Source organism: Xiphophorus couchianus, chromosome 6 (assembly GCF_001444195.1).
Source record: "Xiphophorus couchianus chromosome 6, X_couchianus-1.0, whole genome shotgun sequence".
Classification (NCBI taxonomy): domain Eukaryota; kingdom Metazoa; phylum Chordata; class Actinopteri; order Cyprinodontiformes; family Poeciliidae; genus Xiphophorus; species Xiphophorus couchianus.
Window position 1 is genome coordinate 16270166 of NC_040233.1, and position 17468 is coordinate 16287633.

At 36.8% G+C, this 17468-nt stretch overlaps 2 protein-coding genes across 2 annotated transcripts; both read left to right on the forward strand.

Moving 5' to 3' along the window:
* The first annotated feature begins 3203 nt into the window (after window positions 1–3203).
* dusp22b (dual specificity phosphatase 22b) lies at window positions 3204–9880 on the forward strand. The gene is made up of 7 exons (XM_028021640.1): window positions 3204–3415; window positions 3611–3644; window positions 3728–3810; window positions 4578–4627; window positions 5695–5769; window positions 8206–8377; window positions 8805–9880. Exons 1-7 carry the CDS (start codon window positions 3395–3397, stop codon window positions 8943–8945), a joined length of 576 nt encoding a protein of 191 aa, XP_027877441.1. The 5' UTR covers window positions 3204–3394; the 3' UTR covers window positions 8946–9880.
* On the forward strand, window positions 9869–16796 carry irf4a (interferon regulatory factor 4a). The gene is made up of 9 exons (XM_028021639.1): window positions 9869–9954; window positions 10635–10834; window positions 11070–11256; window positions 11974–12053; window positions 12165–12342; window positions 12998–13078; window positions 13286–13684; window positions 14950–15062; window positions 15926–16796. Exons 2-9 carry the CDS (start codon window positions 10637–10639, stop codon window positions 16073–16075), a joined length of 1386 nt encoding a protein of 461 aa, XP_027877440.1. The 5' UTR covers window positions 9869–9954; window positions 10635–10636; the 3' UTR covers window positions 16076–16796.
* Window positions 16797–17468: the final 672 nt, after the last annotated feature.

Sequence of the window (17468 nt, forward strand, 5' to 3'; positions counted from 1 at the left end):
GGTCTGAACAATGACTCCTTTGATGGCTGGGTACATGATGCACTCCAGCTCTCATCCAATAACCGCTGAAGATAGCAGAAACCAGAAGTTTAGATACACTGGATTAAAAAACAACAACAAAACTAACAAACTATTTCTCTTATGTCTGAGGTTAAATCAAACCAAACTTCTCTTGTCAGTTATAGTTACCAAAAAGCATTCTGTTTGCTAATACCACAATAACGAGAAATAATATGTCAGATCTATTTATTAATGTCTTCAAATTCAAACATTTATATGCATCCCCTTAGTATTTAGTTGTCTTTGAACTGTATGTCTTGGTTCAAATGTTTTGGGTTTTTATCCACAAGCTTGTCATAATACTTTGGAGGAATTGTGGCCAATTCCTCATTACAGAACAGATGTAAATGGATCAGGATTGTATGCCACCTCACTAACTCATGTTGATTCAGGTCTGCCAAATTCTCTACAGGATTGAGATTAGGCTTTTATGATGGCCGTGCCAAAATCAAGGTCAAATTATTCATTTGGAAGAGCCATTTTCCACCCAGCTTTAACTTCCTAGCTGGTGTCTTTTGGTGTTGTTTCAATATCTCCACATAATGTTATTTCCTCATAATGTGTATATTTTATGAAGAACACCAGTTTCTTCTGCAGCTAAACAGCCCCACAACATAATGCTGCCACTTCCACAATTCACAGTTGGTTTCTCCTGTCGCCTTCCTGAGTGTACTGTAGGATGGTTGGATATCTTATCATGTTTAAGCTTGCATAATTGTTTGAACAGATGAGCACAGCAACTTAACACTCTGGGAAATTATTTCCAAAGATAACCTAGACATGTGCAGCACCACAATTCTCTTCATGATATTTTGGCAGATTTTTTACAGTTTATTTTTTACTTTATTGTGTCAAAAGAGAAATAAGTGTATTGGAGGTATGTCTTTAAAATACATCCACGGGTGTGCCTCCAATTAACTTAGATGAGTCAGTTAATTTATCAGAAGTTTTCAAAGCCATGATGTAATCTTCTAAGCTTTCCTTCATTGTTTCCTTCAAATAGACAATAATTATTCTGCATGTAAACTTTTGATTTAATAAATAAATAAATACATCTCTGACGTATTCTTTCTCATAATATTGAGGAATTTAGAAAAAAAAAAAATCAATTCTAACCAACCTCAAACTAGATGAAGTTCGGTCTCATTTCATTTCTGTGAGGAATAAATGGTGTATGTGTGTGACTTTGTTGCCACCTAGTGGTGAAATTAATTATTTTAACATTTTACAACTAGAATTTTACAAGACAATATTCAATTACTTTATTAAGATTCGACAATAATCCAAATATATTAGCAGGCAGATGCGTTGCTAAACCATGTTGAAAAGCTGACTTCAGACTTGTATATGCAGCGAATGCAACAACAGGCCTATTTGATATAGTTATCACAGCATAAATGGAATTTTACCATTGTTCAAATGAAAAAAATAAATAAATAAAAATTAAAAAATCAAGTTCATTGATAAAACAAGCATTTGTGTGAAACTAGAGCGGGAAACCACCTGTGTTGTAACCTCTGGGAGTGTGGGCGAAGACTGACATGCAGGCCTACATTTTGGGCTGCCTATCTTCAAACACCCACACTATAAATTCCTCCTTTTTGCACACTAAAGCCACAACAAAGCAGTATCATATTTACCAGTCTTTTGTTGTGTCAGTTTAGTGGCTTATGTGTTTTTCTGTTTCTTTTTTTGTGACGTTTTTACTCACATACATTGCTGGTAATCTGTAGGCTATTCAGAAACTTCTCCACCCATCTCTTATACGTAACAAGTACCTGAGCTTTGTTACTGACAATTACATCAGCAAAATGGTTAGCTGATTGCAATAACGGAATCGAATCCATGCTTCTGAATGTTTGTAGAATATTTGAGATCAGTGAGATCATAAGGTCAGATGTTTGTTTGTTTTTTTTTCCTATAAGCTTGTATTAGATTTTTGCAAACTTTTTGCAGTTCTTTAGAAGTTCATTTTATTTTTTGTCGACCATGCAATAAAAACATTTAATAAGCCGTTCACAGAAGACATCCATCACTTCTTGTCTACTGCATGCACCTACTGCCATTCAAACATTAACCTAGCCAACTCACTGCATCCGATCACCAGGAAGTAGAACTAATCTGTGAGACTAATGTGGGGCAGTGAGTAGCAGAACTTCCTGTTGATGTTTTTACAAATGATGATAATAATCAGAGCAGCATAGTCATGTGCCATAACTCTGTAAAAGTCACACAGTTGTTTCCTATTGCTAGCTTTTGATCTGTGTCTGTTTTGCTCAGAGAGAATTGGGTTGCTCTTGTGAGTTAATGGTTGTGATAAAAAAAGCAAAAGCAGGTAAAACTCTCTGGTAAAACTGACACATTTGGTGAAAAAGCTTTTGCTTATTTACAGTTTTATTTATTTGATCTTTTCGTTCTGGTTGCAGCTAAATGTCACAAATCAACAAATACATTTAAACATAAGACATGGGTAACCTGACTAAATACAAGAAGTTATTTTCAAATTATCTTTATTTTAAAAAATCTATCGAAACCAACTTCTATCTATCTGAAAAGTAATTGGCTCTTAAACCACAAAGCTGGTTGTGTGAACCCTGGCAGCAGCATCTTGATAGATGGCCGGACATTCACCTTTGGGCTATTCTTTTCCGTTAACAACATGTTGACTAGACACTGATGAAGCAATCTGACTCCAGACCATCTCACCAATACCATGTTTAACTGATTTATTTCTGAACCAAATTTTTAGGGTTATGCGACATGTGAATATAGGTATTCATAAAATACTACTGTAGCTCAATTGTAAATATTTTGTAACAGTAATGGGGATATGTTACAGCAGTAAATTTGCATAGATCTTGGTGTGGCACTCAGTAAATGTAAAATTCCCAAAAACCCCTCTATGCAGAATATGCTCTATGATGATCTTCATGATCTAATCAAAATAAAAATCATGGAGGTTTGTATTCAAACATTTCTCAGTTTTACGTCAAAATTGTGTATTTATAAAGAAGCCAGCCATGAGTTCCTACAAGATTGTACCAAAGGCATTGCTATCACTTTTCTCTTGTTGGTGGACATTACTGTTTTTATAAAGGCACATTTGCAAAACTGTTTCACCTGTGATACTACAATTCCCAGGATTCCTTGCGCGAAGAAGCTCTGGCGGTTTGCTTAATCACCTCAGCCTCACTCGTGTTTAGGCTGCCGCCTTTACTCTCACTGAAAGTGAGGATTTGGACGCGATTAAAGGCGGGATACAGATCCTTAGTAAACAAGGGTAGGCTACACTGTGCCTATTTGTAGCGTTGGAGATCCGACTCGGAGTTACGGCATGGGGAACGGCATCAATAAGGTACTAATTTAGCTGGCAGACTACGCAAATAAGTTTTTCGTTATTTGGTGGCGTTAATATCAGTATTTGCTTTCATTTGTCAAAAGTTATGTGTATGAGAATAAAGTTATCCAACCAGATATGATGTATTTATTCATCACGTTCTCTTTGGTGTTGGAAAATTCTTAGCTGTTTTTCCCCCCCCCCATCCTTAAGGTTCTGCCAGATTTGTACTTGGGAAACTTTAAAGGTGTGTTGTAGCTTTTTCTCCTTGGTCCCTTTATTTGCCCACTTTTCGGTGTTGTTTACTGTGCTCCTGTCTGTTTTCCTCAGATGCAAGAGATAGAGAACAGTTAGCCAGAAACAACATCACACACATCCTGTCTGTTCATGAGTGTGCAGCTCCCATGCTACCGGTGAGATGCTCCCCTGTTTTCCTGTGATAACGCCCAGAGCCCTCAGCTGGTTCTCCTGAAATCACGGTTCTTCTTGCAGAGTAGGGAGATAAATGTAGCTAAAGAGAAGTTGACTCCAACTGACCAGGCTGTGCAGAAGTGCTCCACCAGCCACTGTAGTTCTCTCTGGTGCTTTTCAGAGTATCCTGCTCTGTGCCAATTGTCAGCAGCCGATGTAGTCATGGTGTTGTGCTTCGCTGTCAGCTTGTGTAGGCGTCAGAGTAGGCAGTTATTCTTGTTGTAGCCAGTATCCACTGTGCAGTGTTCTTTCATGGAACATCAAAATGAACCCTAAGCTGCTTTACATTTTTTCATTCTGAAATGCAGTTACATTTATTATTGCACACATAAGAATAGCTCTGAAATAAATTAGTTTTTTGTTGTGTAAAACCAGAAACACAGATTAGTATAAATAATATTAGTAAAAAAAAAAAAAAAAAAAGCCTCATATACTGTTGATTGTTATTGATACCAGCAATTTATTTGTTTATTTATTTTTTCTTGATTTTGTGTTAGTTTTAGTTTGTTTCATTTACAAATTGGAAAAAAAAGAAGAATGAAGTTATTAAAGAAAAAATTCAATGTCACCCACATTTTGCCTATGTTTTGAATAAATCCAGTTGCAAGAATGATGGTACAATTGTGAAACCAGAATTGTGACAATTTGGATGTTATGTTATTCCAAATTCTTAAGGGCTAGCAGGTGACCAGTGTGCTTTGTCCACCAGGAGATGACCTATCTCTGCCTTACAGCAACAGACATGCCCTCACAGGATCTGTAAGTACTATTCACGGAGCTCAACATGCAACAATGGAAAGGCGAGCCAACCAGAAAGAGGGCGTTCACATAGGGCTGTGCTCTGTGGGTGTCTAAGGTTCATTTTCCATAAGTTAACGTGTAAATGATACGATTTCACAAGTTTAATATTTGACTGTGAACTCAATCTCTCACATGACCCAGAGTAGCACAACCACAATCAGTTGCTGATGAGCAACTGTTCCTTTGACATAAATAAAGGATACATGTAAGGGGTTTTCCTTTTTTAAGAACGTTTTTCCAATGCAATTGCTAATGCTGGTGTTGGAAGTATCCAAAGAACCACTTGGAAATTGACTAACTTCAAGAACAGAAGTCACACGAAGAAGATTACTCTTTTGAGGATGATGGTGCCAAGATGATGCAAAGAAGCTCATTGGGACACCATAAAAATATGTCAGTAGGATTTGTAAGCACAATCAATCTAAAATCCATCTGTCCATCCACGGCCAACTGGATATATTTAGATTATTTTGTAATTATTAACAAAAGTACACAGTGAATGAAAGTGTCTTTAGTTAATGTTGCCATATTTTGTAGGCAACACTAACCTTTAGAACCTAGCGGCTGTTTAGTGTTTTGTTGTGAAATGCCAATTTTAACTAGCAAAACATGATGGCAATGAAAGGATTATTTTTTGCAAGGCTAGGTTGATGTACAAGGCTTCTAAAAGATTATTAAACATGCCCTTGCTTACATGCAAAATTGGATAATTTATCAAACCTGATATTTATGTAAATTATACACACTGCATGTAGTAATTTGAATTGGCTTTTGAACATGAAAATCTGTGGAGCTTCTCGCTGAGCTACAAAGGAAGTTTGTTGTTATCCCTTTCCTTTTGCAAGATTTTTAAAACAAAAATGTGTAAAATCTGCAAATGTGATCAAATATGTAAATGAATAATTAGTTGTAATGGTCGCGTGTGTGTATAGTTTTCATTGTACAACTTGTGATGTTCCCATAATATTTATTGTCGTCATGACCTATAATAACAAGTACTATTTACATATTTTATCACCCTTTAGAACTCAGCACTTTAAAGAGAGTATAATGTTCATGCACGAGTGCCGGCTGAAAGGAGAAGGCTGCCTTGTTCACTGGTGAGTTCAAAGTCACTTTTTCATCACACCTTTCTTCATTGCTTGGATTCCAGCTACATTTTGCACAGCTATGTTATTTTCCATGAAGTCACAAACTTAAGTGTGTGCTCAGGTCTTTTATATATATGGTTACTGCTCACAAGTGAAGCCATGTGTAACTTCTGCACTGGCAAGATTAAAAAAAAAGGAAGGCCTATTCTTGAACTTCCCAAAACAGAGTACAGTAACAAGGCTTACCACATTGTATTTGTGTGGTGTGATAGCTCACTTATGTGTTAAAAGGGTACAACTATATTTGGTTTTACAGAGGGTCTTCTCAGAAATCCATTTGGCTATTTATAAAGACGTCTTGAGTCAAAAGATTCTTGACACAAAAATTTGACTTCAAAGAAACCTTTCTAAAAGCTATTAATTTATAGCAAACTTTCAATGTGTTTATTTAGTCAGTACTTAGATCTTACTTCCACTTTATTACCCAGTAGTTCCTGAGTTTCATTTTCTATGTCTTTCACTATGTATATGTATATACTATATGGTATCACATTTAATGAATATCCATTTTTTATATCAAGTCACAAAATGTCTTCAACGTCTTCTTCAGTTGCGTTTCCAACAAAAAACTTTGAATATCTTCAACTCTGCAAAATTCACCTTGTTTCAGTTGCCTTTCAAATGAAAGTTGGCAGAAAGTGAAGCATTTTTTGTGTTTTCTGGTCTGAGGTTACTGCACTTCATGATTATGCTGGTCCAGTGAGTGTGGCATCTGTATTTCACAGTGTAATCTAGGAGAGTGTCGACATATGCAGAAAATAACTGCTGCTAACTGAGAAGGCCATATCTATGTCGGTTTATAGGTGTTCATCAGTTACAAACGAGCATTGAACCGCGCTGCTGAGTCCAACCTTTAAAACTCCTCTCTTTAGTTGGGTGCATCTTAATTAAGCCTCTTCTAAAAATTCACTTTTCATTCATGTTCCAAAAATACGCATGTTTCATGACAACAACTGTTCTGACTCACAGAGAAACGCTGTTACTCAGAAAGCACACATGACAAACTATTAGTTTCATTTTTGTTTTATATTCCAAATTTGTTTACATTTAAAGGTGTATTACCACAATAACCATTTTGCTGCATTTTACTGTGCCTGCTTTGTATACGTCACATTTTACTACTTTACAGCCACAAATCTCAGTTATCTGGGTTTATTGTGACAGACCAACAAGTAGTGTATAAAATGAAATGAAAGAAAATGCATGGTTTTCAAACATTTTCACCCAAAGAAATCTGAAGCGCCACTTACATTTGTATTTAGCCCCTACATGTAAATATACTGGTGAAAGATTAAATTACTGTTAAAAGGATTTGAATGCCCTGAGCATTTTGCAGATGCTCAATAAGATGGAATTCAAACACCAAAGAGTACGGTGATAAATAGAACTGTATTTTGAAAGTAATAACTGCACAAGGAAGGTTTTCAAAGATGGAAAAAGAAAGTCGATACCACAGGCTGCATATTAGCTAGATAAATTTCAGCTGGATTTTTGTGATCTTGAGAATAGTTTATCTCTTTTAACTTGTTTATAACTTGTCAGGTTTCTTGGGCTTCTAGTGTTGTAGATGATACTCAGGAGGACTACCAAAACAAAACTGGCATACTCCATGAAATAGGTCAACCAGTACACTAAATGGGGTGAGACATAACTTCCTGTAGACTTTCATAATAAGAGTCGTAATCAAAAATATGTGCCTTTAAAAGTCCAAAACTGCTTACAGTAACTTTATTTTTTTTACTTATAAAAACACAAGAGTTTAGATGGTAGGTACATTATGTCTGTTATTTATTAAATGACTTTGTTTAAAGAATATAATATAAAATAACATATCATTTCATATAAAGACTTTGTTGCGAATAAGTGAACATACTCTTGATTTTTCTTTTTTCATATTCAATACATTTTAGCAAAACCTTGATATGGATGATTATAATGCATTTGCTCACAATAATAAACGGGCAACATTTTCATTTTGTTAGCTGTCTAAGACTGATGAAATTATATGCAGCTCTTTCTTTGCAGAATTATTGTCCTGTTTGCTGTTATAATATTCAGAAATACATGTGTAAAAAAAATATGTCAATTTAAATGAAACTTAAAAACACACATTTGTATTGTTAGCATTTGAACAGTTTTCTGTAGGTTGGTGGTGGAACAGCAATAGAACAGACTGAATTTAAAAAATGTAGTCGTTTAGAAGAATTTTGTGAGGTAATAATACATAATGAACTCAGTGTGTATAATTTAAAGAAGATATCTTCTGTAATACCAACTTCAAAAAATAATTAACAAAATGTTGTTTTTTGGTTGTTTTTTTACCAAAATGCAGGTATATGGAATATTTGTGAAAAGTGAAAGTCATGTAGTTTGGTTTTCCCTCAGTTTGGCAGGAGTGTCTCGCAGCGTCACCCTGGTCATAGCCTACATCATGACAATGACAGGCCTGGGCTGGCAGGACGTGCTCAATGCGGTGAGAGTGGTCCGGCCCTGCGCCAACCCCAATTTGGGTTTCCAGAAGCAGCTGCAGGAGTTTGAAGATACTCAAGCTGGAAAGGTAGGTTGTATGAGAAAGTAATTGCTGTTTTTTGTTTTTCTTTTGTAACACATAAGAGAAAAATTATCTGGATCCTTTTAGACTTTGAGATTGTGGCTTCAGATTCAAAAGAAAGTGATGGAAATGGGTGATCAATGCCATTCATGTGTCAAAGTACATCTTTAACCTCACTCACTTTTGGTTCAAAAAGTGCATGTAATTGCATACTTTTAGTTGATGGGTTTATAGATTGAAAGAATGGGAGTTCTTTGTTTTCATACAAGTAATAAAGATAGAGGGGGGAAAAAATCTGATTTTTCAGACCTGCAGATCACACAACTGATCTGATTTAGGGAAAAGAGTAAGATTCTAATGGAAGGTGATCTGTGCATTTCTATGCATCTTTTGAAGTTTTTGTTTACCAATCTTTCTTTCTCTTCCCCATAAGTTCAGGGAATGGTTTCAAATGACATACAAGGACAACCCCTTCAATGATACTGCAGACATACTTAAGCTACTGGGCAGGGTGCCTGATGTCAACCAGGAGGGGATGGAAAACCACGTGTCTACTCCGCTTGAAGGTATTTGAAGTGAGCTAAGATCTTTTGCAGCTCAACCAAACTGACTGTGACATCCTGAAGAGGTTTGCACCTGGGTGGAAATCTGAAATGCACTGTTCTCTGACTCTTTCTTACACATTCAATGACTGTCATGGACTTCTTACATGCATTGCATATGTTTCTAACATTGAACTGTTTCTAAGATTTGGTTGTTTTTTTTTTTGCTTGTAAATGTTTTTTTTTTTTCAATGTGTCTATGTGACCTGAAATTGATAAATAAAAGAAGTAAAGCCAACTGCTTGGGTAGAGGTTGCCGGTCGATGGTCTGTAAGGTTGGAGGTGATAAGACACTCTACGCCTTTTGCTACTTGGTTTCCTGGTTCTCTTCCTGTTTGTCTCATGTGCAAGAGAAGTCATGCATGGTGGCATTACAAACATCAAGATCACACCCTTTTATCAGTCTGGTCTTGGTTATTTTCATAAGCTGCAGAACAGCAATAAAAGTTCCGTTTTACTTTTAAAATTTACCATAAGTCTTATATATTTGGTATAATGACATGGTGTGACCACTGGGTGGCAGTATTACTAACGGACAAAGTCTGTGGTGTGTGTGCGCGTTTCTTTTTTTTATTTTGAAATGTGTGTATTTTTTATTATTAACGTATTTTGCGGGTGTCATCCATGAACACACATTATGTTAACGTTAAATGTTTTGTAAGGATAGTTTGCAGTTGAAAATAGTTTGAACATTTATAAAAATAAACACGGGGGGTATGTATGTGACTGTACAGGTATGATTGTTCCATTTCGTCCTGATCTGCGCTCAGGGTGTCTCTAAAGGGATTCCCCACCTGAGAGCTGCGTGGGTTGAGCTGAGAGTTTTACAGAAAAGAAGTTGTGTTTGCTCCTCATCTCCTCTTGAACCTCCGACAGACTCCTCCCTGTGAGCAAAAAAAAAAAAAAAGAAGACGTGATAACGTTTATAGGACCCCGAGAGCCGCATTAGAGATTTCCGCGGTGGACTCTACATCTCTAAAGGTAAGCTGCAGCAGACCGATTTCAAATGATTACAAATTACAACCAGAATGCAAACTTTTACTGCAGCAGGTCAAAAAAAAAAAAAAAAAAGTTTCTGTCAGAACATTAATACACTCGGGGACGAAAACGCTACATTTTCATCAAGCATTCTTGTTAGACGATAGTGTAATGCCTGATCACCACTTAAAATATTTTCTAAGCTCCTTTCATTTATTGTGTTTAGGTATTACAGAAGCTTGATGAATTACGTCATTCACGCATTTGACATAAGTGAGTCAGATTTATTTATTTATTTTTTTTGACAAACCACCAATCGTGATGAGGAAAATCACTCATTAGAGCATCCATGTCTTAATCCTTTAAACTCTAAATGTGCATGCACAGAAGTGAATGTATAGATGGCATGTAACCAAAAGTGATGTGATGTACGCCTAAAGAGAAATTCGGTGGCCTAGAAACCAGTTTATATTTACTACTAAACGAACATCTCTTACAGTAAAATACTGCATACGATTAACTGGAAAGTTCAATTATAACTCATCTAAACTAAATCTGGCATCTCAATATCTTGTATCCTATTAGTTCTTCAAAACCTTTCTGGAAGCATTAGGTGTAATTGTAAATATCCTCATGTTGCCACATTTCTGCTTTGTATCTCATTTTAATTCATTTGTTTGCAGATATGAACCTGGATGAAGATGGTGGTCTGTCAGGCAGTTGCGGCAACGGCAAGCTGAGGCAGTGGCTCATAGAGCAGATTGACAGCAGGAGATATCCTGGCCTGGTTTGGGAAAATGAGGAAAAAACCATCTTTAGGATTCCATGGAAACATGCAGGAAAACAGGACTACAACAGAGAGGAGGATGCTGCACTCTTTAAGGTTAGGCAGTTTTGTCTTTACCTGCTGCCTCATGCTGCAAAAGCAAATATAATGCACAAAATTCACAAGTAAAAAAAATAAAACATCAAAAAAGCTTAGTAACTTTTAAGATTTTCCTTAGCAAAAGCTAATTTTTGCTCGATTAACATAGTCTCAACTTAGTTTGTCCCGGAGAAAGAGGAAGTTAGAAATAAATCTAATCAGTTCTTGAATTTTGTGATTCTGCTGTTAACAGGCTTGGGCGATGTTCAAGGGAAAGTTTAAGGAAGGAGTTGACAAACCTGATCCCCCCACATGGAAAACCAGACTACGCTGTGCCCTTAATAAGAGCAACGACTTTGATGAAATAGTGGAAAGAAGCCAACTGGACATCTCAGAGCCGTACAAAGTTTACAGAATCATCCCAGAGGGAACCAAAAAGGGTGAGTGTTAAAAGCTGTTCATGCAACCTAGCAGTCAACATGTAGATCAATTACATGTGCATCGAAGATGAGAGAACGTGGTAAGTGTAAGATGATTTGTGGTTAGGTTTTGAAAGCAAATCATAAAGTCTGCTACAAGCCTGTGCAGTTGCAAAAACACTCAAAGTATGCCCGCATTTTACACAGCAACTAACACTGTTTATACTCTACTGGTTAATTTTCACATACGTTTTTGCACCACTGCTGATTCTGGTGAGGCAGGAAGCACAGGAAGCAAACGCATGAACCAAAAAGGCCGTAGTGCTTTTTTTAGAGGGCTACGGTTACTAAGCGCAGAGTGCACAGAACACAACAAGACAACCTCAGCCTTGCATAACTAAGTTTCTACCATCATACAACAGCCATTGTCACACATGAGCAGCTTTGGCTGCCTGGACTTTATGTTAATTGACTAATTTGATGCACTCTCTCACTCTGTGGTCTGTTGCACTCTTTGCAAGATATCCCCTAAATAAAAAAAGCACACTGTACATGTGCATGAAACATCTTTATTCTGTGGATCACAAAAAAAAAAGATTGCAAAATATTATTGCAAAATCCATATCAACTCACTGAGTGCTGTTAATCAGTGAGTTGTGTTAAATTACACAATCTTAATGCAATGTTTTTAGATTTGAAGGCAAAATATTTGTCATGTCTGTTTTTGACCGTAAATAGGTATGAAGATGAACCGTGTGGAGGAGACGCCATCTCACCCGCTTGGATATGTTCCACCATATACGTCACTTCACAACCAGGTCAGTAGACTTGGCTGCCATTCTAAAACTAAAACCCCACAAGCGATCAGTTTTAAAGAGAAAGTAACGGTTGTTTTTCTGAGTGACAGTCCCTGTCCCCCTCCACCTTAGGTACCCAGCTTTGTTGTTTCTCCAGAAAGAAGGGACTGGAGAGATTTCCACGCACCATCAGAACAACATTCTCTTCCTAATGCAAACCACCATGGACAACACACAGACCTGCAGTATGGTCAGTGCCACTATCAGTCGCCAATCAGTCGAGTTTGGCCCAGTTCGCACACAGAAAATGGTAAGCAAGCATACAATTGAAATGAACTGCATTGCATGTAGCAGGATTTCAATTGGTTTAAGGAACGAGTTGACAAACCAGGACTGCATCCTGTGGATGTTTGCCTTTTATTCTTGCATATTATTTACTGTTATCGTGAACTTAACATCATACAGCCAAAGATATTGAGATGCATGATGTTGTCGAGTCAAAGGAGAAAGAAATGTTGAAAATGTTCTTGTTTATGTCATTGTGTAAAGACAAATTGATATTTGTGTTCAAGTAATTTAAAATGTTACATGTCTAATATATAAGATGATTTATCTATAAATGTATAGGGCTGTTGATATAAAGTAATGTAATCTAAATATAAAATAAAAAGCAAATTCAGTAATTATTAAGTTTTTGATGAATTCCTGTGTGGTAGCTTGACCTTGTATTATTATTATTATTATTATTATTTTTGACAAAATTATTGATTAAGCATTATTTGACATAAATGAGTCAGATTTTGATAAAATCAGGCATTCTTTAGATATCTATTGGGGATGGGGTGTTTAAAATAAATCTATAAATATTAGTTGTACAATTGACGTTTGACAACCTTTCACATTTTTGTGGATTTTCATTTGGTCCGTTAATCAGTGTATTTACCCTCTTTATTTATCAATTCCAGGTTTCCAGCTCTCATTCCACACATACTTTTCAGAGTCTCAGCCACCAATGTATACAATGGACCACAACAATGCCATGTCAGGTGAAACAACATCTACAAATACAAGTATACATTACAGGAAGACTGATTGTTTTAATGTGTCTGTGCACAATTTTCAATCTAAAAAGATCTGAGTGAATAGAGTAATGCTCTATATTTCAGTGTTGTTGCTATGGGTTGAGTTTTGATCAAGCTTCTGTCATTTTCCTTTTGGTGCATTTATTAAACACGTCTCCCTCCTTCTCACAGATTTCAGCCTCCATGTGTCCCTTTACTACAGAGAAACACTGGTGAAGGAAGTCACTGTCACCACTCCAGAAGGTTGTCGGATTACCTCCACCTCCCCATCCTCTCCCTCCTCTTCCTCCTCTTCTTCTCCATGCTCAGAGGACAGGTTCCACAGCGGCGCAGAAATCGTTCTTTTTCCGGCCCCCTACCCCGAGTCTCAGAGGCAAGGAGCCGAGCTGCTTCCCAACATCCTGGAGAAAGGGGTGCTCCTGTGGATGACAGCTGATGGGCTGTATGCCAAGCGCTTGTGTCAGGGACGGGTGTACTGGGAAGGACCGCTGGCTCCGTATGTGGACAAACCCAACAAGCTGGAGAAGGAGCAACCGTGCAAACTGTTTGACACCCATCAGTTTCTTGTTGGTAAGCAGAAACATGCAGCTGTTTGCAGCTTTGCATCAACTCGTAGATGACACATCTCTGAGGTCCTGCGTCGGATCATTGCAATTCTTTTTACAGATTCTCGGCCTTTTCAGATGCTGCTAATCTGCTAGTATTTTAGGCCTGCCACTTCTTCTTTTCTTCTCTGGACGCTCAGTTTCCTCAAATTATTTCAGTACATGTAGCACTGCTAAGATATGACAATTTCTTGTCTGAAAACTCTTTGGGTGCAATCTCGCTGAAAACATATTATTTCATGCTTGTCCAGTTGTGCTGTGTTTGACGTTTTTCTCATGATGCAGCTCAAGAATTGACACTTGAATTAGGCAATGTTTGTGGAAACATCAAACTTCCTGAAAGTAGTTTCTTTATAGACATGATACTAGCTCATACTTTACCTATGTTGGGTTGTTTTTGTTCTTAAGCAATTCATAAATCAGTGTTAATGACTTAATAGAAATTTGAATAAAACAAAATATACTTTTTTTAATGATCAAATATTGGATCTGTACTGATAATACAATTTATTGTAAAAGAAATGATAGAAAATCTTCCTCAACTATTGTTCAAGACCACTCAAGTGCACAGTATGTGTGGTTATTCCAGGTGTTCTGTACATTTTAAAATTGGTCAGAAGATTTTAACATTTATTTATGTCATGATCTTAGTCTGCTTTTGTATAGCATTTATTTGTACTGTTAGTAGTTCAAGTTCGTCAGAAAAAGCATTGGAGAACTACTCCTACAGCATTGGGAAAAATGTTGTAGGAGTTCTCCCACCTTTTAAATACAGATTATTTCCCCTTTAAATAGATATAATATGTTTGCCTTGTAGCAAACAGTTTTGAAGCAATAATGCTCCACTAGCCATTCAAAAACAATAGTTGAGGTCACTGGGAATGAGATGACAATGATGAAAGAGATGCTGCAGGTGCTTGATTTGGGTAATTCCCTCTCTTAGTGTTGAAGTATCACAAAGACGTCGCATCAGGGGGCCAAAGTGTGTGGAGTCCCCACCCACATGTGGTCCACACCACACAAGAGACCGTTTTTTTTTTTTTATGCCATTTTGCTCTGAATTTCCATCAAACTTACTAGTAGTTACCAGAAATGTCTTTGTGACTGAGGATATGACATACAGTTAAAATTGGATTTTTGAATGTTTTTTAAATGTCCAGTGTGACACATCAGTGTCTTTGTGGGGTCAAATGTCAAGTTAGCACTAATCTTCTCTTGATCCGCTTTCAGATCTACAAGACTTTGTCCATAATGGTCGTCACATACCACGACACCAGGTGGTCCTTTGCTTTGGAGACGAATATCCAGACCCGCAGCGCCCCAGGAAGCTCATCACAGCGCAGGTGATGAGCGTAAAACAAAAAAAAACTTTACCTTGTAAACAAAGCAGTTTTTAAAAGCAGAGAAGATGCTAAAGCATTATATGATGAACAAAGCAGAATCAATGATATCTTTTTAAATAAAGTGATGTGTGGATAGAACATTTTTTCAAGCCAACTTTTAACATTCTAATTAATATTTATTTGGCAATTGGCAACTACTTATTTGATCCCTAGCTAGCAGTAGTCATACTTATAATGAATTAATTTCTGTGCCATGATGTGATCTTATTTCATTATTTTAAAGCAGATCCAAAAAATATCAGTCAAAAATTACAAATGCGTTTCGAGATAGTGTATTGCATCTCAATCTTCAGATAACTTCAGAAAACAAGAAAGTAAATGGATTGCAAGCAAAACATAAAAACAGATGCATTTACTTTTCTATCAGGTATTGATATTTTTTTGAGTTTATAGTACTGTCCTTATAAAATGCTGAAGTGAGACTGCTTTATTATGCTCTGTGGAAAGTGAGAGTTGTTAAAATATTCACATAAATTTCACCCATTTTTCACCCATTCTTGAAACATGCATCTATATTATGATCTGAACTGTTTGTTAGTCACGCAGTATTTTCATAAATAATAGTTGTAATTAATTTAAACATCTCATCAATGAGGTGTTTGAATAAAGAAAGTGCAACATCTAATAAGATACTCTAATAAGACTCTACTAAAGCAACTCACATCTGTAAAAAAAAAAATAAAATAAAATTAATGTAAAAATCAAAAATAAAAAAATATTGCTGTTTAAATCAACATGAATATGCACTTTTAGCTCCCATTCTTAGATTAATCGCTCCTATTTTGTGCTTCATTTCATTTCAGATAGAGCCGATGTTTGCCAAGAAACTGGTCTATTATTACCAACAGAACACTGGGCACTACCTGCGAGCCTACGATCACATTCAGGAACCAAACACCGCTCCAGCTATTGACTATCCTCCCCAGAGACCCGTACAGCATATTCAGGAGTGAAAAGCATGCCAAAAATGCCAACTCGCCACACAATCACATAAGCAGCAAGAGTATTAATGTGAATGTAAAGCTGTGAATTTGTATTGTGCCTTAATATTGCTGCAGCCATGTGTACTGTAAATGATTAATTTAGGCACTGAGGGGTTGAGATGGGGAAGACCCTGTAAGTTTTTACATGCTTGTTGTATCAGGGACTGGGATAGTAAGAGTTTTCTTTTTTTCTTCTTCTTCAGCAAATATTATTGTGACAGTGTGAAGGATGCGGTTTGAGGGTGGGGGAGATGAGCGGAGCGGAGGGCAAACTGAGACAGGAAGTACTAGCACAGGTGCACAGGAAGAATGGCCCCTAAGACAAACATTGATACGTCTGTGAGATAAGCCAGTGTGAATGAATACTTATTTGCAGACAACAGTAATTGTTTCTTCTTTTTTTGACTGAGGACAGTTTCTGGTTATCCGCTCTTAAAGCAGCTCATCTACTTTATAGTCTACAATACTTGACATGCAAGATAAAGAAAGAAGATAAAAGACATATGCTTACAGAAAAAGATAACTTACAACAGTGATTGGTTCTAAGGCAGTTTTTTTTTGTTTGATTGTTTTGTTTTTATGTGTCATTGGCACATCCCTTGTTTATTCTGGCCTTTTGGCTGCTCTGTTCCTTGTGAAATATTGTATAGTTTAACTTTTGCAAGGGTGGTAATAAATGTTTTTAAAACAGTTCGATTTGAAGGTCTTTTTTTTTTTTTACCTAACCCTGTAGACATGCAGCGCGTCAGGAGTTGTAGCTACAGCTTTCTGTGTGGTATTTACCCACACAACAGAAGTGGACAAATGGTGCACAGCAAATTATCAGAGAACAATCTGTGGTTCAAACTCTGTCTCAGTGGAGGTGGGCCAGGCTGACTGGAAAATAGCACTCATCCCGTAACTCACAGGGAAATGATACCTGTAGCGCTTGACCTGAAACTAGTGGCCTCGCAAGTGGGAAGGAAAACTACCTTGATGGTCGGAGTGCAGATTGTGCACAGAAGGAGCAGTGGTTCCATGCATGAGGTCCTTCATTTAGAGCAGTGGTTCACAATTATACTTCAGATCGTTTAAACCGAGTAAATTTATTATCAGATAAAGTGTGCCTGAGTTAACACAAAATACAGTTTTGAAATAATGAAACCTGATTTAAGGAAAGAAAAAAACAACTACCCAAGCTAACCTAATGACCTTCATAAGTATATATATTAAAAAAGGAAGTTATTGTCCAACTCCAGTACCTGGGTGTGCCATGTTTGGCGGTTGCTGATCTAAAGTGTTTGCTATAATGATTAATGATTGTTTTATATTACCATGGATGAATTTAAACCCACATTTCTTTACTGTTTTATTTTTTAATTCA